General features: G+C 50.4%; 1 protein-coding gene across 1 annotated transcript in view; it reads right to left on the reverse strand.

Annotated features, from left to right (window-relative positions):
* KCNH2 (potassium voltage-gated channel subfamily H member 2) overlaps nucleotides 1-18,687 on the reverse strand; it is a 43,780-nt gene extending 25,093 nt beyond the window's left edge. Inside the window, exons 1-2 of the mRNA XM_007950110.2 lie at nucleotides 18,612-18,687; nucleotides 15,484-15,714 (exon numbers count right to left, since the gene is read on the reverse strand). Coding sequence (XP_007948301.1) covers nucleotides 15,484-15,714; nucleotides 18,612-18,687 — 307 coding nt within the window. The remainder of the gene's footprint in view (nucleotides 1-15,483; nucleotides 15,715-18,611) is intronic.
* Between the last annotated feature and the right edge of the window lie 6,420 nt (nucleotides 18,688-25,107).

Genomic DNA, 25,107 nt, shown 5'->3' on the forward strand with positions numbered 1-25,107 from the left:
GTGGCCATCTAAGATGCAGCTAATGGTCTCCTCTTGTCAGAAGTGAAAAAGAGTGAAGAAAACCAAGGGCATTTGGAAACAATCACCCTAGGACATGATGGACCTCGAGACCAGAAGAACTAGATGGTGTCCAACTACCAATGCCAATCACTTAGGAAAGGATCAAAACTGGAGATCCTGGATAGAGTGGGAGGAAAATTGTGGAACAAAATTCAAAAACACAGTAATGACCAGAATTACTGGTCAGATGGAGGCTGGTGGGACCCCCGACTATAGCCCCAGGATACACATCAGGCCTGGGATAAAACTAACTCTAAAGGGCTGGTTCTCAGCCCAACAGTCAATAAGACTTAAATGCAGAACACTCAACCCAGGGCCATGCACCCACTTACTCTACAGAGATACATTCCTTGGAGCAATCAGCCATGGGGCACCAGAGGGGCAATAGTCACACAGAGGAAAAGCCGGACAGACAGGAGTACATAACTAAGAAGGGCATGGGGCAGGGAGGCTACTGGGAAGGGAGAGGAGGAGAGTGGGTTAGGGTTGGGGATGGTAATTGGGGAATGAAACCAAATGTACACGAAATGTTGAATGTAAAACAAATTCTGCTCTGTAAATTTGCACCAAAAGCACAATTTAAAAAAAGAAGAAGAAGAACCCACCACCCTCAGGAAGTCCCTTTAATGAACCCAGAAACACATTGGAATCCTGCCCCTCCTTCTCTCTGGACCCTGGAAAGGCCTAGGCATGTTTCTTACCACCCCACTCTCTTTTCCTTGTCTCAGCTCAACCTGTGTTTACCATTTTTCCCTGAACTTCAAAGGCCTAACTCTGCAGTGCTTGTGTCCTCTAGGATGTCCCTAGCACACATGCTGTGAGCTAGTACTGACCAGAGGTGTTCATGAGGAGCAGAGGGAAAGGAGGTGATGCTGGGGAGGTGAAGAGGAGCACTGATGGTGACTAACAGTGTGCTCCCACCTCACCCCTTCACCTCCCATAATCTCCCTGAGCTGGTCTCCATCCCTCTGTGCTCCTCAGACCCACCCCTGATCCCAGCCAGCAGCAGGGGTGATGGTGATAGGGCTTGGAGTCAAGGGCGAGGGATAGCATCCACAGCACTTGGTGGTGTTGCTTGATGACTCTGCCAACAAGGCCCTGGGCAATGGTGGAAGCAACTTCAACACTGGCCTGAGGGGACTAATGGGACTGAGAAGAAGGGCCTGACTCTTGCAGAATTCTGACCAGGCTCAGAGGGGATTTGTCATGGATGGGTCTGAGAGAGCTAAGAGGGTCAGGACCCTAACAGTTGTGGATTCACCTGTGCAGTGAGGTCCCTTGAAGCCAACTTGGCAGGATGGCACTGAGTGAGAGACTACAGCAGGAGAGGGGCTGCCAGGATTGCTCTGCTACCCACCCCCCCACTCACCATACCAAGCCAACAGCACTGCCTCTCCTGTTCCCTGACCTCTGGCCTCTGACATGGCCCCAGCTGAAACATAACTATGGCATTAGGAGGCCGCAGGGCCACCCCAGCTGGAGATTGTTTGGCACCCAGACAGCCCTCCTAGATTTTATGCCCTAATATGGTGATGGCCAGCAGTGGCCTGAACAGGAACTGGCCCTTCTCAGACCTAAAGAGAGGCCAGAAACCAGGAGACTTCACCCCTAGAGACCCCAGCACCTACTCCCAGAGCCTTAGCAATCCAGACCCCCAATCTTCATTCCTCACCAGGTAACCCATCTCAGAAATATCCAGAGTCTGAAACCAAGAAAATCCAATCTTCAGGATGGCCTGGGGACTGCCACCAACACAAAGCCCAGAAATTCTGAGTTTGAGATCACCTCGCCCCACCCTCGCTTCAATTCCAGCTTCTCAGTGAGGAGCCAGACTGCATTCTGAAGCTCAAATTGCCATCACTACCCTCATTGCCCTCCACTTCCCCTCTCTCTTGGTCAGGCTGCAGAAACTCCAGGAAAAAGCTATGCTCTCAGCATAGGCCTGCTCCCTAGACACACACACATGCAGCCCCTTGGCCTCTCTCTTTGTTGACATTCAAGGAATTTTTCTTTTCAAATAACCCTGTCAAAGCTCTGGTTGTTCCAAAAACGTGACCTGGAGCTCTGCATGAGGAGATGGAGATGAGGACAGGGAAAAGAAGGGAGGGTAACCAACACCTGCCAAGACTGCCTCCAATGCCTGTCAGGCTGGCTAAGTCCTGCCCAGGAGCTGCTACATCACCTAACCCTAGCTCTTCTCCAGCCCTAGCAGACCCTACCTTATCACAGGCTGGGCACCCAAGAGACAGATCTGGGCAGAGGTCCCTGAGAGCAGCTTAGAGTCAGCAAGGTCAGGCATGGGGCCCAGGGATGGCCCTGAGCTGGGCATCAGGCAGAGCCAAGCTTAGAGCACAGTGGAACACTGGCCTGTGTGCTCCCCCCAGTGGAGAAAGATGGTGTGAGAAGCAGGACTAAGCAGCCCTGGGGAGTACATCTCCCTAGGGAGAGAGTGGCCTGGCCCACCATCGCCACAGAAACACGGAGCCTTTCATGTTCCCACCTACCCCAATCCCTGGCTCCTCACTTCTGCTACTCATCCCTCCGACCTTGCCTACCAAAGGCCCAGCAGCCAGAGCAAAGGCCAATATCAGAAAGTGCCAACACTGACAGAGCTGAGACATGGCTGCAGTTCCACCAAAAGCCACTCTGTGGCAAGCACAGCCCATACTCCAGAGGCAGCTAAGCCAGGGCCACTCAGGGACAAGACTGGAGGAAGCAGGAGGACATTGTGCCACCCCCACAGTGAATCGTGGAGGTATGGTGCATGGATTTTAGAATCAGGTGGCCTTCCTTCACTGAGTCAGAATGACTTTGAGCAAGTTGCTGGCCCTCCCAAGCCCCAGGGTGTACCTCTGCAAGGCTAGGCTGCAGGGAAGAACAGCAGCCCATGAAGTGAAGTACAAGACAGCCACAGAGATGGCCTGAGGGACTGAAGGTGTGGTTACACTGGCCTGGCATACATGCCTGATACAGAACAGCCCTGCTCCCAGTCAATACCCCAACCCCAGCTCTCTTTGCCTACCTGGGCATGGAGACAAGGAAAGGGAAGACATGATTGACAACAATCATCTACATCCTGCCTCACCTCAGATCCTGGTAGTCCTCTTCACTACAAAGAGGAGGGCAGGGCTGTAGGGATGGCCCCAAGGGAGAGCTGGCCTCCCACATTCCAGGTATAGCAGGAACAAAGTAGCCAGCATTCATCAGAATGCAATGCCTGGTTGTACCAGTCCACACTCACTATCTCACACAGGGCTCAGGGGCCACCCACAGGCCCAAACCCAGGTCCCTATATCTTGGTACCCATGGCCTGGGCTAGGCCCCAGGCAGGAGCCCACTTTACTTCAGTGGGGGCAGGCCTTATTGCTCATAGTCAGGGAATGGGGCCTGCAGGTGACAGCTGAGTGTCCTGAGCAAGTTGCACAGGTCACAGTCTTGGTTTTCTCACTTGCCAAGTAGGTATAATCCTTCACACAAACACACACATACACACACACACATTCACTGAGCCCATGCCATGAGTCTGCCACATGCAAAGCATTAGGCTAAATGAGGAACAAGACAAGCCTGGTCTCTGTCCGCACTCAGCCAAGTATTAAATTGGTCCCAAGATGTATGCACGAGGGAAAATGGAGACGAGAATAAACAGGGCAGACAAGGAGTTGAGGGGCACAGAGCTGCTCTGTCCCGACCACCAGGAGGCCATGCTTTGTGACTGTAGGCAGGCTACCCATGTCTCTAAGCCTCAGACTCACTGCCCTGGGTATCAGATCCAATGGCAGATGTGTGAATGCAGGGCTGTGATGACGCATGGCAGGGGCCTTGTGGGGAAGGTGACCTCAGGCTGGCAGCCATCCTTACCCCAGCTCCCTCCCTATCTCACTCCTACAACAGGGCTGCACCCAGGACACCCAAAGCCACACTGAGGGCAGGAGGCTGGGGCTTCCGTTGGCCATCCGCCCCCAGGAAGAGAGGCTGTCTCCGGTGCAGAGCTGTGCACTGTCAGGCTATATTTAGCCTGGTGGTGGTGACAGTAAGATGCAGCGGGAGCCACTCCTGGCCAGGGGCCACCATGTCATTAACACCACTTTCATCAACAGCTAGGGGCCTAGAGAAGGTAGGGATATGGAGGGCCTGGGGACAGGCAAGGGGAACCTGAGAGGCAGATGCGAGCCAGTGTATGAGGATGCGCATGTGTATATGTGCATACAAGTGTGCACATATGTGCATGTGAGGGTATGTGTGTGGGTGTGTTGTGTGTGTGCACATCTGTGTGTACCTATATATGCATCTGTGGTACACTGCATGGGTATGTGTACATGTGCACATGGGTGTGTGTATGTGCACATGCTTATGTGTGTGTTTGTGCGTGCATTTATGTATGCACATATCCCTGCATGTATGAGAGAGAAAAAGAATATGAAATCTATGCTCCCAACTCCAGGAGCTGAGAGATGCAAAAATCCTGGAACACTTACTGCAGGGCAAGGATTGGGGAGAGTTACAATCCAGACCCCAGCTCCCAGAGAAGAAGCATCTGCAGACAGACTCCTCTGCTGCCCCTTCCAGTCTAAGACCTTGCCTGTGCTGTATAGGGTCACATGGTCTCTGTGCAGCTGTGGCCAAGGCAGTTCTCTTTCCATCCAGAACACCCCTCAATCCCACTGCATGTGATGAGCCCCCATCATCCTTCATGTGAATCACTGCAGTGGCCTTAAGAGGGACGCTTTGTTTAGAAAAGCTCTGAGACACAGCCCTGAACCAACTTGCTGTCTGGTCTCAGTGTTATGATCTGTAAATAGAGTTATCATCCCTTCCTCCTTCCCAAATTACCAGGAAAGGGACACAAGGGCATGCCTACACACAAAAAGCTGCTCTCCAGGACTCCACTCTCATCCCTCCTGCTTCCTAGAGTCTGTCCTTCTGAAGAATCTCTCAGAGCCCTTGCTCCCACCATGTTAGTAAATTCCCACCCATCCTTCTAGATCCCACAGGACCCTCCATATAGCTCACAGGACTCTCTCTGAGAACCGCTCTAAAAACATATTCCAGATTTAGGAAGTAATTGTATATTGGTTTAGAGGTGAGCTTCCTCTCTCTGACCTAGAGTCAGAACCTTGAAACCAAGGTAAAGTCTCACAGCAGATGTTTGTGCCAAAGGACTGAGTATAGCCTGGTGGGGAAAGGAAGGAACCATGATCATGGGCAAGCATGGATAGGCCCCTCTCCCTACCCTCTAACCCCCTATCAGCATCAGGGGCACTGCTGTCCTTTAACACAGAATTTTCCCATTTCAAACGCATGATTTCCTCTACTCTGACTCTAGACAGCAGGCTGAACCACCAGGGGAATTGAGCTGTCTTTCCTAACACATGGAACGCAGAGGCTGATCACCATGGAATACTGGGTGAAGGAGACACTGGAGCAAGAGCTTCACTGAGTGTGATACATCCAAACCCCTCTTCACTGTGACCTGCACTCCCCTCTCCCCACCACACACACACAGTCTGCCCAAGAGCAGTGAAGGCACATAGGAATTCCTTCTACCCACTAGGAGAGACCTGGGGGTCTCTTGCCTTCTTCTAGTGTTCTATGAATTTCTACAACTATGCTCCCTGGCTCCCAGTATACTCCAGCAGAGCCAGGAAAGGCCTTGATAAAGCTCTATCCCAATTCCAGCTCTTGAATCTGCCATCGAGTGGTTTATCACTTTTTGATTATTAAAATAAGAGTTATAATCCCTCCCTGACTTGCAAGTGCATATGAAAGCCCACAAAAAAAGCTAGATGGAGCCTTCAATAATCAAAACATAAGATAATTATCCAAATATAAACAGAGAAAGCAGACATTTGCAGATGATAGGGTCATCCCCAAAGAACCTTTGGTAGCATAGTGGATAAGACATTTGGCTGCTAACCAGAAGGTCAGTGGTTCAAACCCACCAGCTATTCCAAAGATAAGACAATCTACTTCCATAAAGATTTACAGCCTTGGAAACCCAATAAGCAGTCACTATGAGTCAGAATCGACTCAATGGCCATGGATTTGGTGTTTGGTTTAAGGTCATCTCTTAGAAAACCAACAAAACAAAAGGTAAACAATTAGAACTAATGAAGAGTTCAGAAAGGTTGCTAGATACAAGATCAGCCTACATAAATATACAGTCTTTCTCTACACCAGCAATAAGCAATTAGAAAATACAGTAAAATATATCTTCCACAATAGCAACAAAAACTATAAAGTATCCAGAAATTAACCAAGACCTCTATGGGGAAAAACTAAGCTAATAAAAGATACAGAAATGATGTGATAAATGAAGAGATAGGCCAGGCTCTTGGATGAGACAAATTAATATTATAAAGATGTCAATTCTCTCCAAATTAATCTATAGATTCAATCTAATCCCAATCAAGATTCTAGTAGAGTTATTCTTCCTAGGAGCTTGAAAAACTTTCTCTAAAGTTCACAAAGAATAGAGGTTCATGAATAACTATGTCAACCTTTAAAAAGAATAAAGAGGGAGAATTTGCCCTACCAGATATTAAGACATACAAAATGCCACAAAATTCATAAAAATGTGGATCTGATGCAAGAACAGAAAAATAAATATTTGTAATACAATAGAGAGCTCAGATAGAGACCCATGGATATATGAGGAATTAATCTATGATAAAGGTAGCACCACAAATCAATGGAAAAGAAAGCACTGTTTACTAGACAGTGTTGGGAAAATTGGCTCACTACACAGGAAAAAATAACACTTGATCTGTACTGGACACCACATACAGACATAGACACAGGATGGATTAAACACCCAACTGAGAAAGGTAAAACAATTAAGTTAATAGAAGAAAATGTAGACCTATATGCCCTACAAATGGTGAAAATTTCTTGAACAAAACTTCAAAAGCATAAACAAAGCAAAAAAAAAAAAAAATAGTGAATTCTTTTGTATCAAAATCAAATACTTTTGTTGGGTGAATGTAACAGATGACTGAATGGGAAAAGGCATTTGCAACACCTCAATTAAACAAGGAATCAATATCTGGACTATATATTAAATATATAGTGGTATGCATTTGTATTTCTAAAAACACAAGGAACTCCTGCAAATCAACAAGAACAAAAGATGGCAAATTCAATAGAAAAATAACGAAGGCTGTAAACAGACAATATATAGGAAAGTAAACTCAAAAGGCTACGAAGAGGTGGAGCACAGGGTATTTTTAGGGCAGGAAACTATTCTGTGTGATACTGCAGTGGTAACCACATGACACTACGCACTTGTCAAAGGTAGTGTAGTGGTCAAGTCATTCAACTGCTAACAAAAAGGTTGGCAGTTTGAATCCACCAGCTACTCTCTGGGAGAAAGATGAGGCAATCTGCTTCTGTAAAGACTTACAGCCTTGGAAACCCTATGGGGCAGTTCTACCCTGTCCTATAGGATTGCTATGAGTCAGCATTGTTTTTTTGATTTTATAGGACTATACAAGGAGCCCTGGTGTCACAATGGTTAAGCACTTGGCTGCTAACTAGAAGGTCAGTGATTCAAACTCACTAGCTGGTCCACAGAAGAAAGATGTGGCACTCTGCTTGTGGTAGTTAAGTTTGTGTGTCAACTTGGCTGGGCCTGGTTGAGCGGCTGGGCAGCTGGATGTAGTATTCCCCATGATGAGACTGGTAATCAACTCTATGGTGGAATCTACTGTGAGCAGCTGAGTAGCTGCCTTAGGGAAGGTGGTCTGCTTCCTGTATATAAGCAGAAGCCTTGGGGAATGGTCTCTAGCTTATGACACAATTGAACCCTGCATGTAGCTGGGTCATTCAGCAGCCTGCCATGCTTTGTCAATCCTGGGACTTTCAATGGACTTGCATCAATGGCCTGCCGTGTTATTTGGTAACATCGGGACTGTGCCATTTTATTTGTCAACCTTGGGCTTGTTAACTTCAGCAGCCAGTAGCTGCCTGAGTGAAGAGATGTTTCTAGCTTCAGTGAGCCAGGAGCAAGAGGCAGAGCTGAAGCCCAAGGTCGAGGGGCTTTCACACAGCCCCTAGAGCCTGGCACTTTGAACTCGGACTTCTAACCTCCCAAACTGTAAGAGAATAAACTCTTGTTTATTCATGCCATCCCATGTTTGGTATTTCTGTTAGAGCAGTACTAGGTAACCAGTAAAGATTATAGCCTAAGAAACCCAATAGGGAAGTCCTACTCACATAGGATCACTATGTGTCAAAATCAACTCAATGGCAACAGGTAACAGGTATAGGACTATACAACAAGAGTGAGTGCCATTGTAAAATATGGACCTTAGTTAATAATAATGTATTGATATTGGTTCAACAATTATAATAAATGCATAATAGGAATGCAGGATGTTAATAGGAGAAATAATGTGTAGGGGAAGGAGGCATACGGGAACACTGAACTTTCTAAAACTACTCTAAGAAATAGTCAATTTTCTTGTATAAAGTTATCAAGCCTAAGAGATGCTCAGACTCACTAGAAATCAAAGAAATGCAAACTGAAGCAACAAGATATCACTTTCACCTATTATACTGGCAAAATTTAGAAAGATAGATAATGCCCCATGTGGCACAGGAACCTCTCACTCTGTTTAGGGTGTAAATGGGGGCAGCCATTCTGGAGCACAACCTGGCAGTACTTAGTTGAATTAAGTGTCCACATACTCTATGATCCCACAGTTCTCCTGGGCACAAATCGCAAAGTCATCCTCACACAAATCCAAACGGCAGTCTGTAATGAGGATGTTCATGGCACCATAATTTACGGTGGCAAGAAGTTGAAGACAATCTGGGAGTCCCTCCCCAGGAGGTTGAGTAAGTAAAATGGGGTGGGTACATACAATGGAATATGAAGCTACAGAGTAGATGTCGAATAGTAACTTGGCTAGACTTAAAGGGGTTTCACTTTTGTGTAAGAAAACTGACCACCAGAATGCAATGTACAGCGTAGTATCATTTATATAAACTAAACCTATATGCATCCAAACAAAAATATACATTTTACAACACATTAAGTACATTTGAATGGTTGCCTATGGGGAGAACGGGACTGGGGAGTGAGATAAAAGAAAATAAAATGAAAGAGAAAAAACAATAACACAAATACTATGATCTTAATTAAGGCATTCTGGTGGCATAGTGGGTAAGACATTTGGCTACTAACCGTAAGGTCAGTGGTTCAAACCGACCAGCTGCTCCCTGGGAGGAAGACAAGGCAATCTACTTACATAAAGATTTACAGCCTTGGAAACCCAATGGGGGTCACTATGAGTCAGAATCAACTCGATGGCAGTGGGTTTGGTTTGAGTTGTGACCTTAATTATTTGGGAGAGAGGCAGGAGGAGGAGCCTCAGGAGGAAGGGGCAAGACCTTCAGAGATTTATGGAGGTAGGGTGGAGTGTGAGGAACAGGGGCGCTGAAGCTCTGGGCTAGACTCACTTCCTAAAGTAGCAATGGCACTGGCCAGGACTCAGGCCACATGGACAATAGACGCTGTGCGCCACAGAAAGCATAATGAGCCATGGAGCTTACCTGGTATTTAACACTGCTTTAAAAGATTTGGGTATCTACCATCTTATTTGAAGAACCTCCCCTCAGCAGTGCATCGAAGGTGTTATTATCACACTTAGTAAATGAGGAATTGAGGCTCAGAGAATTCTGACCAAAGTCAGTGGCAGAGCCAGAGATAACACCCAATATTCCGGAGGCCCTGGGCCCATCATCCCTGAAAGGGCCCTCTGGGGCAAGACACCCTGTGCAGTAGTACTTCCTGCTAGGCAGGGCCCTAGAGTTAAAAGAGTTCAAGTTCCCACTCAGGCACTCACCAGCTGGGTAAATTTCCTAAGCCTTCCTAAACAAGAGCTTCCCTTCTGTCAAATGGTGGCAAGGAATCCTGCCTCTCCTAAGGCTGTGAGGACCACCTGCCACAACACATGTGCCCCCAATTTGCAAACTGTAAAGTGTATGCTGTTGGCACATCTGTCACCCCCACATACACCCCAACTCTGACCCTCTTTGGAAGCTCTAAAACTGCTGCCCCTCCTTAGCCCACCACTGAGTGTACACAGGCTGGGAGCTCCAGGTGCTTTCCCCATGCCCCACCCAGATGTCTGGGGTACTTCCTGCTCTCAATGGCCACCTCAGCCTGTCCCTGGTCCCACCTGCCTCTGGCCCTCATGGCCTCTCCATCCTCTAAGGCTTTTCTCAGAGTGGAGACGGAGGCCCAGAGGGGGGAAGTGGTTTGTCCCAGGTCACACAACAATTCTGTAACTGAGCCAGAAATGGATCCCCAGACACCTGGTTCCCAGTACAGACTTCCCCACTACAACATGCTATGTGCCTCCTTCTTCACTCACAGTGCACTGGAAACACAGAGACAACCGGGTACAGAGTATGAGAACTGCTCTCTGTCCTCATGCAGCTCATGTGATAACTTCACCAAGAACTGAGAGCATGGGAGATGAGGACAACAAAGGGAAAAATACTGCCTGGCCTTAAGTTGCTTCTAGTCCAGCAGACAAGAGACCAAAAAGTAAAGGGGTTCATTTCAAGCCAACCACAGTTGATGGCATAAGAACCCTAGGCTAAGGACTAGGAGGGGCCCTCAGGGTGTCAGTGGCTCAGTGGAGCCTCTCCCACCCACACCATTGGTCCCAGGTATACCTCTGCCCCTCCTCTTCTGGCCCTGATTCTATACCCCTTCTCCCCAAGTCATGGAGGGGAAGATCTGTTAAACTCACTTACTAAAGAGTTAATTATTTTCCATGTTTCAAAGGGTTGGTAATGAGAAAGAATGTGGTTTTTTTTTTTAAAAAAAAAAAAAAAGGATAATTCTCATCTCAAGTGAAAATTCTTTAAGGCAGAGTTTCAGGCACCACAGGTGTGTTCAAGTGAAAGGGCTTTCCTGGAAACTCCTGAATCACACCCCACAGGAAGCCACCTCTGGGCAGCAGAGAGGCTTCGTCATACACCCCTAAGCTGCTGGCCTTTCTGCTGTCCCAGCACCCCACTCCCTAGAGCCCAAGGCCACAGTCAGACTGTGTGCATCCCAGACGGCTGTGCGCAAATATTTACATAGCTCCTCTCAGGCAGAAAACAGGACAGTAAGGAGCCGCCCTCCCGACACTTTCCAGACCCAGTTTAAGCAGATGAGGTAGACAATACCCTAAGCTGCCTCATGCTGCCTCAACCCTGGATGAACCAAAACAGAAAGCCCCCAGTAAGTCAGGGCAATCTCCTAGAGCCCTGGACACTGGGGAGGAGCTGCAGTTGGGCAGTGTTGAGTGGGAAGAGGCAGCTGAGGAGCTCTGACCAGAGAGGTATCCAAAGTCATCTCATCTGGCCCTGTCCCCAAGTTGCACCAGGTGCTGGCCAGGGAAATGGAACATCTCAGACCAAGGTGAAGGGAGCCTCCCTCCATGGGAAGCAGCTCTTTATGCCTGTCTTTGGTATCCCGGCTCATTCCAGTCTGCTCCCATCTCAAGAAGCCAGGAACACCAGTGGGAACCAGTCTCTCTCTGGCCTGCCTTTTCAGCCTCAAAACATCTGGGATCCTCTAGAAATGCTTCCTTTATCACCAACCCAGACTGATGGAGCTCTAAGGACCCAAGGAGTAGGGACAGCAGAAGACAAAGAGGCAGGCAGTAGGAAGGGGGTGGGAGATCAGAGCAGGGATTCTGATTTATGAAGACAGGAAGGCCATGGGTAAAATCGAGGAGAGAGGTCCAGGAGGAAAGGCCTCAGTGTGGAGGATCACAGCAAGCCCTGCCAAGAGCCACTGGGGCAAGAAGTGACTGTACAGCACTTGGGAGGCCAGGGTCGGAGGTGGGGACAGAAAACCAGTGAGCATAGGGACCATCCCTAGGGCTCTGGCCTCCCACAAGCCCTGGGGCAGAACAACTGCCAGCCCCCACCCTTCCCACCACTCTGGCGGCTTCAGCTGCTGCAGTGGGGCCTCTGACCCTGTTGCCATGGCAACCGGCCTACAGCTGGAGTGAAAAAGCTTCAGACTCTCCTCCAGAGACACCCCCACCTCCACCCACGCACAGGCTCCCAGGGACATGGAGAGCAGGCCAGGACTGTCAGAGGTGTGGGGAGCCAGAGAGAGGCATGAAGAAAGGCTCAGGATGCAGAGGGAAGGGAAAAATAGAGACTGATGTAGGGAGAAGGACATAAAGATCAGGGAGACAAAGTCCCCAACCAGGTGGCAGCAACTCCAGCAGATAAAGGCAGACAAAGGTAAGGAGGCCAGAGGGTGGGTACAGGAAGTGAAGCAGAGACGCTGGGGCACAGGCAAACAGAGGCCTCCAGCCAGGAGGTGAAAGCAGAGAAATGGAAACAAAGACCACAAGAACAGAGAAAGACAGAGAGTGGAAAAGCCCACAGATCAAAGAGGAGAGACAAGGAACAGGGGTGTGTACCAGCCAGCACCTGCTCCTGAGGCACCACCACCCACCTGCCGTGGGGGCAGCCAGCGGGGTGTTACTGCCCCAGCCCCGTACTGCTGGGCTCTGCTCCCAACTGCATCTTGACTTGACCCTGGGCCTGACTTAAGGGGCAACTGCACAAGCCAGTAAGCAACTCCACAGCCCCTGGCACCCCATGTCTCTCCCTCCAGCCCACCCCTACCTCCCAGCAGTCCCAGCAACTGAATAATCAGGCTGTCTGGCTCTAGGCCCTGATACTGCACAGAGCTGTGCTAGAGGCACCAACACAGCACAGCTGTCTGCAGTGGCGCCTGCCAGCAAAAGGCCCGCCTCCTTCCCAGCCACCCCTACCTCATTCCCCCATGGCTAACCCAGGCAGAGACTCTGTAAAAGGGTCAGACAGAAATAAGAGGTGGCATCAGCATTCCTCATCCATCCCTCCTTCCTCAGCCCATGTACACATGAGCACACACAATCCACCTCAGGCCACCGCAATCAGTGCAAGGGACTGAGTTGAAGCAGGGGAAGGGAGGAGGAAGAACTCTGTCTCCATCCCAGGCCCAGAGCATCAGGGTAGAGATCAACTTAGGGCAAAGGCTAGCCAGCCTGTTGGTGAGAACCAGTGCTGGGTTACCCAATAAGCAAGATAATTACAGGCTTACTTGTGCTAACCTCTTAATCTGTAGTGAACACATTTTTTCACCAAATCAAAGATCTTGCTTCTAAGTATGGCTGGCACTTGTCTCTCTCCCAACCCCACAGCATCTTCCTACAGAATTAAAGCCTTCTTTCAAATGTATAATCCCTGACAGGGACAGAGTACCCAGTAAGCAAGGTAAGCACAGGTTTTGGGCTTATTTACCAATCTGTAGTGAAGTTTCACATTTTTCACCACATCTTTGATTGTGAAATTGTTCGCTACAGATTAGTTAGTAAGCACAAATAAGTCCATGCTTACCTTGCTTACTGGGTAATCTGCCCCTGGAACAGAGAAAGGCAGGTTTTCTTGACTGGGCCCCATCTGAGGTAGTCACATGGACAATGGAAAAAGGCTTAGAATTGGAGGCTATGAACTAGTCCCACTCCCTCCAGATTCCCTGGTAACCAGACCTCTGGTTCTCAGTTTCTTCATCGGTAACTTGAGTGTGTGGGATTAAATGATCCTTGAGGTCATCTCCAGCTTCAAGATTCCATGACAGCACTTCTGCAGAAGGGGCCCCATGGCCATCCCTGTCCCAAAGGAGATAAGAGGGCCAACTCCACCAAGGAGGGTCACACACATACTCTGGTCAAAGATTGAAACCTTTAGGTGCCTCTTGCCAGGGTCCCAATCACACAGCATAAGTCAGTGGCCATAGGGGTACTGGCAGATGTCTACAATTCAAATCACTCTTTAAAAAACTTGACAGCATAATTGTGAGGTTCCTAAGTGAGGCACGTTATCCAATTTTGCAGAAGTAGAAACAGGCTCAGCAAAGGTAACTGACTTGTCCATATTATATAATTTCAAGTGTTAAACCTGAACCCATGACTCATAGGCATGCTCTTTTCATTACTCCAGGGTTTTCAAACTTTTAAAGTAAATTTTTAAATGAAGTAATGTATAATATATAGATGTAACTATTCAGGTGTCATTTTTAATATATGACAAAGTGGGTTAGGTCCTGGTCAGAAAGACATGGGTTCAATTTCCAACTTTGCTACTCTCTGGTTGTGTGGTTTTGAGGAAGCTGTTTAAATTCTCTGAGCTTCAATTTCCTCATCTATGTAGAGATGAAAATAGCATCTACTTCCCAGGGTTATTGTGAAGGTGACATGGGACAGTGCCCACACATTGTGTGGAGTCATCAGCCAGTGTCAGCTATCTGGAGATAACTAGACAGAGATAAAAGTACATCTGCTCTAATGAAGGCTCCAGGGATACATTAGTGAAAAAACAGAACTCTCTGCCTCCCAGGAGAACCTTTATTTGTTATGAGCAAATTCTCTTCCTAGGGATGACAGTGATGTCACAGAGTGTGCATGCCTGCAGATGCAGGGCCACATCAGCAAACTTTGATCACACAAAGAAGGCTGTGTGGGCCAAGGGCGTAGAGCATGCTCATTTTGCCTCATCCACAACAGAGGCAAGGTGTGTTCACTGCCTACAGAAGGTAAGCTCCATGAGAGCAAGAACCTGTTTGTTAACTGCTAAGTCTCCAAGAGCCTAGCACAGCACCTGGATCATATGTTCAATAAACGTCTGTGCAATACACACTGGTGAGCCCTACTGCACCACCCTCCCAGAGCAGAGCCCACTGCCAACAGGGCAGACCTCGCCCAGGGCTCTGTTTATTTGCTCTCCGGAAGCCTGGAGCAGCTGGACTGGGAGGCGACTGCTGAACAAAGACACCTGGCTTAAGTTGGGAGGGGGGTGGTTAGGAAGAGAGGAGCGGCAGGGCGTTCAACAGATGACACAAAGGAAACTGAAGGTGTAGGGCGAAGTACCCTACCAAAGCGCAAGTGAAGTGCAGAATAGAAAGGCAGGCGACAGGAGAGGGGCAGCAGACAGAATACTATGGGCCTCGTCTCGCCCTGCCTTCAGCGACATCTTCCCAGACCAGTCACCTGGCAGGAACAGCCTGAGGCTAGAGTCGGCGCCAAGCCCCAGCCTGTATCCTAACTCCATGGACGCACCTGACCTTCTGGCACCATCACACTTGACTCAACATGCCCACACCTACCCAGAAAGGAAGGAGGAACCATAGGCGCCAGACCCACAGCTGGCCCATTGGCCACCCGGAAAATCATCCCGCCAGAGTGAGGCGAAGAGACCCAGACCGCGCCTCCTGCCCAGAACACTGCCAGAGCCAGGGGTCCGAGGACGCCTCCTAGCGCTGGACGCCGGTGTAATTCACTCGAGAGTGCGCGGTTTTCCCGCCGCACACTCCCGCACCACGCCCAGTCCCCATGGCCACGCCCCGGCCCTGCCTACCATCCTTCCGGTAAAATGAGATCTCCACTTTGCGCTCCTCAGCGCCCAGCAGGGCCTGGGCGATCTGCGCCGCGGCGCGGCGTTGTGTGAGTGGCCCGTGCAGGAAGTCGCAGGTGCAGGGCCGCTGCATCACCTCCGCCCTCGAATAGCCACACAGCTCGCAGAAGCCGTCGTTGCAGTAGATGACGGCGCAGTTCTCCACTCGAGCGTTGGCGATGATAAACTTGCGGCCTGGGGGACGGGGAGAAGCAAGCACGTGAGCGGGCGACCCATGCCCCTCCCCACATTCTGGTCTCATACATAGCCGCCCTAGGACTCCCCGCCCCATCGGGCATAGCGGGGACTGGGGTCCTCAGCAGGGAGTGAGCGCAGCTGTGCCCCGACACAAGTGCCTCCGCGGAGCACACCCAGGCAAGCGCGCCCCCTCCGACCCCCCACCCCCACCCCCACCCGCGGGCTGACTTTGTGGCTTCCCCCGGGCAAGCAGCCAGCAGACCGCCGCCCCCTCTATGCCCGGGTTGAGGTCAGCCTGGGCGGGTGTCGGCAACGCGTGTCAGCAGTCGCGGGAAGGGATAAACATTGGTCTGGAGAGAGCCTGGGGAGAGCCGGACATGGCGCCCGGGTGCACCGCGGCCTCCCCTTTGTGCTAGCCCCTCTGGTTTCTAACTTTCGACCCACATTCTCTCAGACTCTGGGTGGGGGGGCGCTCCCTGGGCCACTCCTCACCACAGGGCTCCCTAGGATCTGTACCTTCCGGGTAGTCTTCCTCACCACCTCCAAGGGCAGTCAGGGACTGGATGAGGTGCAGCTAAAGAAATGAGGGAAGTAATATGCTTAACATCTACTCTGTGCTGCGTTCCTTATCTCAATACCCTAACATCCCTATAAGGTGTTGACTACCCTTGTTTTACAGATTAAAAAACTGAGGCTCAAGACGAATTAAGAAAACATGCCCAAGTCTTGTAGTTTGTAAATGACAGAACTATATTTTGAACCTAGGTCTGGTAGAAGGTGAAGGAGTAAGCTGAGGGTCCACAGGCAGAAGCCCAAGGTCATGGGGAGCATGAAAAGGTCCCTGCAGTTTTGAACCTGGAAATAACTGGAGTCCAGTGATGGACCTGAAATGGTAGCCGACTTGTAAGAAGACTGAGGCAGGATAGGTGGCCTTCCCCAGGAACATAAGGCCTTCCTCACTTTGGCCCCTTCAAAGAGAGAAGCCCCAATGGACCAATTTCACCTACACTTGGCTTACCACCCTCTTATCCCCACTATGTCTCCAGAGCCAGCCTGGCAGGTAAGTAAGCAGCAGGCAAGCAGCAGCTCCAGCCTGTGCCAGGGAAGATGCTCCAGGGATAGGAGCTTTTTATAAACACAGAAGTTTCCAGCCACTTTGACCTTTAATGTCAGGGCTTTCAGCAGCAGTCATAACTCTGCCCCCTCTCAGCCCCCATGAGCACAAACCTAGGCTGCAGCTTTGGGCAATTCCATGGGCAAGGTCCAGGCTGCTGCAGCAGGGGCTCCCTGAGGCAGGCTGCAGCCAGCAGGACCTGGCCTCTCCCACCTTCCTTTGCCTTCCCTTCCCCTAACCTCCAGGAAGTTACTTTTTAGAATTGGGTCATCTTTAGGTCACCTCCCCACGCCGCCCCAAAAAAACTTCCACATAGCCATCAACCCCAGATCACATGAAAAGACCCCCTGGCTCTGCTTCTGTCTCCACTCAACCTAAGGCAGTCCACAGGGCACCAATCACAACACCGGTTTCATGAAAGAAAAACCACCTCTTATCCTACCTCCAGGCCTTGGAGAAAAGAGGGAATTTCTTTGAAGGCAGGCCCTATGCCACCCCCACCACCTTCCCAAAGATCCTGGAATATTAGCCCAAAAGAGATCTTAAAGACCCCTTTGGCTTAACCACTCCCTTACAGGTGTGGAAACAGATCCAAAGAGGGAAAAGAGTCACTCAAGGTCAGAGGTGGGAGCAGAAGCCAGGGCCCTGAAACCCAGCCCAGTGTGCTTGCCTGCTCAGCCTCCTCTGGGGCTTGTGGAGAGGAAAACCCCTGGGTCCACCTCACCTCACTGCTGTCCACCAGTATCACTCTCTCCTCCCCCTTGAGATCATCCTGTTCCTCAGCTTCAGACAATGCTTCCCATTGGACTGACCCCCCCCACACACACACACACACCATGGTTACAAGCACACATTGTCCTGTGCTCACAGGGTCATGTGCAAATGTGCTAGGAATGTCACCCTCTCCCAGGGCCCTTGCAGTTGCACCCTTCCCCCCCACAACCCTCACCCCGTTCCTTTGGCCGCAGACATTATGCCTTGAGTACAGGCACAAGCAAGCAGGGTGGGTGCAAACATCCACACCCAGAACATTCACCTAGCCTGAGACACTTTCTGGAAGCCTCCCCTACCAGGCCAGCATTAGGGCCAGCATAAGGAGGCTGAGGGACTATGCCCAGAGCAGGAAGATTCACAACACAGGGGCACTAGAGCCACCCTCTGTACCCTCAAAGCCCAGCATCAGCCCCACAACACCCACTCACCCCAGGGCCCACATGGTAACCTTATCAGAAATATCTCCCCAATGCCCATTGAGGGCTAAACTCATGCATGACACACACAGGTTCAGGGTAATGTACACACCCCACAAACACACAGATTCGGTATACACCCTTACATGCTTAACTTTCAGGCTTTCCCACACAATCCAGACAGCACCTAAGGTACATTTAGGGTCCCACTGTGTGGATCATAACCATCCTCTTGTCCTTGCTCTCTCACAGCCCTAGCCACATCCAGGAACCCAAAGTTGGAGACACCTGCACACTCCATGCCATGCAGCCTCAAGGTGTCTCTGACACCCTCAGAAGCAGGAGAGGAACCTACTGCCTTCCCTGGAAAACCAGGCCCTTTGGCCCCAGGACCACAGCCCCCTGAGCACCAAGCCAAGAACCAAGCTCTGTCCCCATGTCCCATAGCCAGTGCCTCGGGTACACAGTACACAAGCCCCTGTTTGATTTGCACTCGACGATACACACGATCCGGGCACGCCCCCATCCATAACCAAAAGAGCTAGGCCCGACCGCAGAGCCCCCTCCCCAGCAGCCCCTCCCCCACTCACTCTGCCCCTCAAACTTGCGGATGATGGTGTCCAGGAAGGTATTCTGCGGTGCGACGTGGCCTCTCCGCACCGGCATCCTGAGCCCATGGGTGGGCCGGGCGGGCCCCCACCCACCCCAGCCCGGCCCGGCCCAACACTAGGCTTTGGGTGTCCCCGTCTGGCCGTGGTCCCCGCACCCACGGCCAAACTGAGCACCTGCGGGGCTGGGACTGGACTGTGGGTGCAGGGTCCGGGTTCAGCTCCCGGCTCGGGATCGCGGGCCCGGCCTGGAACCGCCAAGAGCTCAGGCCGCCCAGCTTCCCGCACACCTGTCTACAGATCCCTGCTGGGCCGCGGTTCCGTTCTGCCGCGTCCCTGCGCTGCGCTCCGCCCGCCCTACAGAGCGCTCCGCTCCCACCCGCCTGCCCGCCCGCCCGCCGCGCTGATAGCGGCTCTGGCGCCGGTGGCTCGGGCTGCTCCTGCGGCTCGGCCTGGCAACGGAGGGGTTAACGCGGCGAGCGCCCCTAGGCCCCGGCCCCCCTTCCCGACACCCCCTCCCGCGCCGGCAGCGCCGCCTTCCCCCTCCCCCTCGCGCGACAGCCTTTCTCATTGGCTGAGCACCGCCGAGAGCTCCCCCAACCCAGCCCCTTGCTCTGCCCAGGAGCCCAGGGACGCACCGGCATCGTCGAGGAGGAAGGGATCCTTAGGTTGGGGAGCCTTGAGGACAGGTGCGAGGGCCGGCCTTGAAGCGGCGGGGCGGGGGGAGGGGGGGGATGCTGCAGATTCCTCCCCCGTCTCCGGACCGAAGGGCTGAGAAACCTGATTTGAAGAGAGCGAGCCGGTCCCCTTATGCCCGGTGCCCTACCACGCCAACCACTGGCTTAGGTACAAACAGCATGCTCCCGGTGCCTGTTGGTGAGGTGACAGGGGTGAGGCCTGGCCCTTGGAAGACGGAGACCCGGGAAATGGGAAGGGCAAGGCAATCTGGAGGTTCCATGCCAGCCGCTATCTGGGATAAGGGTGGGTGAGATTTAGGAGGGTACGCACCCAGAACAGGGCGGCCCCCAACACATGTTTTCTGGGGTTAATAGGAGCCTTCCATGAAATATGAGCTGAGAGATTCTGACAGGAGTTGCTGCCTCCTGGCTGTGGCAAAAGAAGGGACCCGGAGAGCAAGATTCCTGCCTGGGGATTCCCCTGTGTGGACGGCTCGCTCTCCCCCGGCAACTCGGGGCCAGCCTCTCAGACCCAATCCGCTAACGCGGGGCCCTGCAGCAGTAGCGACAGCCTAACCCCACGAAAACGCTTGGCCTAGCCGCAGGCCCCTCCCCCTACGGCCAGCTGGCTCGCTCCAGCTGCAGCTCCCTTATTTAGACAAGGAAGCCTGAGGATGCTCAAGGGCAGGCAGGGTGTCTGCAGGCCGCCTGCCCACCGCCTGCCTGGGTCTGCGTGAGAGATTCCGGGACCGAGGTGTCCCCGGCCTGAGCAGCCAGGCAGGACCCAGGATGGCCTAGGCTGGAAAGCGAGTGTTGACAGCTGAGCGGGCTGCCAGCTGGGAGGAGTCGGCAGCTGAGCAGCCGGCCTTGGTCCCCACCCTGGCCCTGGGATCAGAGACCTATCTAGAAGGATGGGGCCATATGCCGACCCCTGCGGGCTTCCAGCTGCCTCTGTCCTTGAAGCAAGGGGTGGGTCTTGTCACCATGGAGGCCCATCTTGAGGTGTGGGGGAAGGAGAGGAACAAAGGGCAGAAAGAAGGAAGCTGAGTCTAAAAGGAGAAAGGCCCAGAGAGCGATGTTTTGGTGAGACAACCCTACCTCTTCCAGCCAAAGACAAAGAGATGGAAACACTGGGACCCTTGACCAGCAGATGACACTCCCTTCTTTATTTGCTGGTGGGTGGGCAGTGACTCAGGAAGGCAACCAGTGGGAGAAAAGGAGGTGGCTAAAAAATATGCTAAAAAAGACTAGAGACTCTTGCCTGTACAATCATCCCTTAGCCTCCCTCCACCTCCAGCAACTTCCTCACTCACACCCAAGATGCACAGGGTCTTCAGTGGCAGAGGCTTCCCCTTCATTTGTGACTTCATATCAGATATCAATACAGCTGGCTCCTGGAGTGGAACCCAGTATACAGTTGGCTCAGCCCTCTCCCTACCATGATGCCCTGGATGCTGGTTTACCTGTGATAAATACTGAAGGTTCACATATGAGTGAAGTTTCTTCCCCTCTTAATCAGGGAACTGAGAGAAAGAAAGGGTCTGTAGTGTGTAATACCAAAGCCAAACCAAACCCACTGCCATCAAGTCGATTCCAACACATAACAACCTCCAATGGGTTTCCAAGGCTGAAATCTTTACAGAAATAGATTGCCTCTTCTTCATCTCTTGGAGAAGCTGGTGGTTTTGAACCACTGACCTGGTTAGCAGCCAAATGCTTTACCCACTATCCCAAAAGAGAAAATGGAAAGGGATATCTGGAATTTACCCCATCTCTCCAGACCAGGGGGCCCACTCATCTGAACTTGTTAGCTGTCCTCCCAGGAGTGGCACCTATGTGTGGGACAGGCTTCTACTTTTATCCCAAAGAGAGGACACAGGAGTCAGAGTAATGAACCCTCAGTCCTACCCAAAGAGAGAAAACCAGGCAAAAGAAAAAGGCTGTATTTACAGTGAGATACATAGGCTCCTCCCAGCTTCCAAGAAGAGACAATGTAGAGAGAAAATTCTGAAGAAAACATCCTACCCACCCCATCTCTACTCATGCTCAACCTGAGGAAGGAAGCCAAGCCAGGACTTCCTGGGAGGAAAAAGAAATTGAAGCCTGCCTCTGCTGGTAGGGCCCCAAGGAACAGGCAAGACAAGGCACAGAGTCAAGCCCAGGAGAGCAAGTGATAGTCACAGGGGACTGGGAAGCAGTTCCAGGCAGATGCATGCAAGAGAGATGGAGGAATGGCTCCTCGGGAATCCCTGGAGAGGAAGAAGCAGCAAGATACTCCCTTGGTGTTCAAGGGAAAGTTTAGATTGCATGTGGGCCTTGTTTTTCTGCACAACTGGGTTCTAAGGATAGAGATGTTTTCAGATAGGAACTGGGACTGGAGGAGAGGAAAATCAAAGAAAATCATATTTCCCTTCCAGAAGTGGGTGCTCAGGGTTTGTTGAGGGGAGGGAAGAAAGAGAAAGGTGGGAAGGAGAGAGAATGGAGGGAGAGAGAGAGGAAAGGACCACCTATGTTAAACCAATAACCAGGAGGCCAACTCCTTGCTCATTGCCACCTTCAGCTCCACACAAAGAGATGCTCTCAACCCTTGGCTCATAACCAAGGTCTTCTTCCACCAGTTTGGCATTCACCATTGACATTTTCCCTGGCTTGGTGTCAAAAGAAGCAAGTAAGGTGCTGGAGACTAGGATTCTGGGTCCCTGACTTCTAATTCTGGTTCTGCTACTAGTCATATCAACAGATATTTACTGAGGCCTTCTATGTACTGGGCTCTGTGCCAAATGTGGTGGGGGAACAGGGGAAAAGCCAAGATCCCTCCTCCAGGGATTCAGCCTAGCAGAGGCCTAAGAGAAGCAGTGGGCAAACACTGTACAGTCTGCAGTGAATGCTATAGGATTACATTTCCAGCTGGAATCTGTGCAGGCCTTGTGAGGGAAGGAGGAAATGGTTTCAGAGCAGTGCCCTGAAGGCAAAGATGGAGCAGGGCAGAAGCATTGAAGGTAGAGGAGAAAACATGAGCAAAGTCATAGACACTGGTGGATGGAAGTCATTTCAGGAAAAACCATTTGGTGCAGTGACAGTAGAGCAGTAGTCTAGGGCCATTTGCAGAGGGCTGAGGAGTATGAAAGGAAATCTTGTGGCGCTGTGGTTAAGTACTCATCTGCTAACCAAAAGGTCAGCTGTTTAAACCTACTAGCTGCTCCATAGGAGAAAAAAAAAAAGTGGCAGTCTGCTTTCATAAACATTTACAGCCTTGGAAACCCTCTGGACAGTTCTAATATATATGGTCCTACATGGTCACTGAGTCATAATCCACTCAATGGCAAGGATTTGGTTTTTGGTTTGGAGCAATGTGAACATTATTCTGTGTGCAAGGGGCCACACTGAAGGAAGTATGGTGGCAGCTGAACATATTCTCCATGAATGTAGAAGTCCTGTCTGTCTTTGTACAGATCCTAGCATATAGTAGCCATCCAAAAAAGGTTTGTTGAGTTAATGAAACATGTACAACAGTTTGGAGAAACTGAGGCAGATATGAGGTGTTGTTTCAGTTATCTATTGCTGCCCATCAGCCATCCCAAAACCCAATGACTTAAAGAAACAATAGCATTTATTTTGCTCATAGATATGCACTTTAGTTAGGGTTCACAGGAATCGTTGTCTCTGGTCCATTCAGGATTGGACATTGGAAGGCTCATTCACTCAAGTTTGGTAGTTGGGCTGGTTGTCAGTAGGGACTTCAGCAAGGGCTGTGTCCAGAATACCTAGGTGAGGCTTTTCCATGTGGCTGAATGTCTTCCTCACAGCATGGTGCCTCCTTCCCAAGGACCAGTGTCCCAAGTGAGGACTAGGAAGAAGCTGTACCACCTTTTATTACTTAGCCTTGAAAGTCACATCAAATAACTTCTGCCATAATCATGCCCATCCAGTATCAAGGAAAGGGAAATGACCCTCACCTCTCAATGGAGGAATGTCCCTGTTATGTTTAAGAAAAGCATGTGTGATGGATAGATATATTGGCACAACCACCTTTGAAAAATACCGTCTGCCACATGAAGCTATTCTGTAGTCCAAAGGAGAGATAATGAAGACTTAAACCAGGTCAGAAGTGATTGAAACATTTGTTCTGTTACTTTAAGAGTTTCACCTAATCTCATTGCCTATAAAATGAGGTGATAAAATACACCAATATCTAAGCTCCCTTCCAGCTCTGCCAATGAATGATTCCTGAACTCTATACAATCACACTCCTCCATTTTCCTTCAGTGTCTGTCTCCACCTCCACCTTCTGCCTCTGCTCTATCATCCTGGGTGCCCTTGGAGCCAATGGTTACTCCATCCCAAATATTTACTTCAGACAAAAAATTAGTGGAGTCAGACTAAAAAGTGGATTAGGAGCCCCTTAAGGATACATGCCAAGACCCTCAGGACAAGAATGGTCAGGCAAAGAGCATTTATTGAGCACCTGCTATGTGCTCATCACTGTAAGCTCTAAAGGAAACAAACATGACACAGTTTCCATCCACAAAGAGTTCATTATTTAACTGGGGAGAGAAACTAATGGACACAAAATATCATGAAAGTAAGTTGATGTGACACTGTACTACTGACCTGTGCAGAGAAGCTCAAAGGAGAAAAAGCTCTGTGTGGACTGGAGTGGCCAGAAGGACTTCCTGGGGAAGGTAGGCCCTCCTGTATGGTATGAGTTTTCTCAGGTACAGAAGAAAATGAACATCTTCATGAAGCAAGATCCCAATAGGGGTAAGCCATAGAGTCCTCCCACCACCTATACTTACTTACTCCCAAAAGAGAAAGAGGAAAGTCCATTTTAAGTTTCCTCTGCCCTAGAACTTCACTACCATATGTCTCTTTGATGTGGGGACTGTTCTTAATCCCCCAGACACAAGAAGGAGCTTCAAGTGAAGATCCAGACCTAGAAAGTAGTAGAAGCTCCAGAATTTCCACATAAAAGAGGATAGTAGAGAAAGAACTATGATTATAAGAGGGGTTTGAGCATTTGAATTTGTATCCCTTTTAAAATGGTATCCACTAAACACCTACTATGAACCTGACACTGTTCTAGGAGATAGTTAAAAACAATAATAAAGTCCTCATACACTTCAGGCCTGGGATAGGACTCACTCCCAAGGACTGGCTCTCAGCCCAACAGCAGGAAGACATATATGAAGAACACCCAACCCAGGGCGATGCACCCACCTACTCTACGGAGATACATCCCTTGGAGCAATCAGCCATGGGGCACCAGAGGGTCAGCATTCACATGGAAGGAAAGCTGGACAGACAGGAGTGCAGAGTTAAGGGCACGGGGGGCAGCCAGTCACAGGGAAGGGAAGGGAAGAGAGTGGGTTAGAGCTGGGGATGGTAATTGGGGAGTGAAACCAAATGTACACGAACTGTTGAACGTAAAACAAATTCTGCTCTGTATATTTGCACCCAAACCATAATGTTTTTTAAAAAATGTAAATAAAGTCCTCATAGAGTTTGCAGAACTAGAACACTGTTTTGATATAGATTGAAGGTTTACTTTAGGGTGGATTTGAGAGACTGAAAAATATTAAGGAGCAACCCACATGTTGGTTTCATCCTCCCCAAGTCCCACCCCTTAGGGAAGTTGTCCTGAAGGTAGAAATTCTCTTGGGTGCTCAAGGTCTCCAGCCCTGCAGGAGCCTTGTCTCTGTCCAAGGTGCTGAAAGTGCTTTGTGCCAGGCTTGGCAGAAACCAGGGAGGGCAAACCAGGTGACCAACTCTGGGGCCCTCCTTGGGGGACAGTGAATTAGAGA

The sequence above is a fragment of the Orycteropus afer genome, unplaced genomic scaffold, assembly GCF_000298275.1.
Source record: "Orycteropus afer afer isolate SDZICR_OR568_19922 unplaced genomic scaffold, OryAfe1.0 scaffold00264, whole genome shotgun sequence".
Classification (NCBI taxonomy): domain Eukaryota; kingdom Metazoa; phylum Chordata; class Mammalia; order Tubulidentata; family Orycteropodidae; genus Orycteropus; species Orycteropus afer.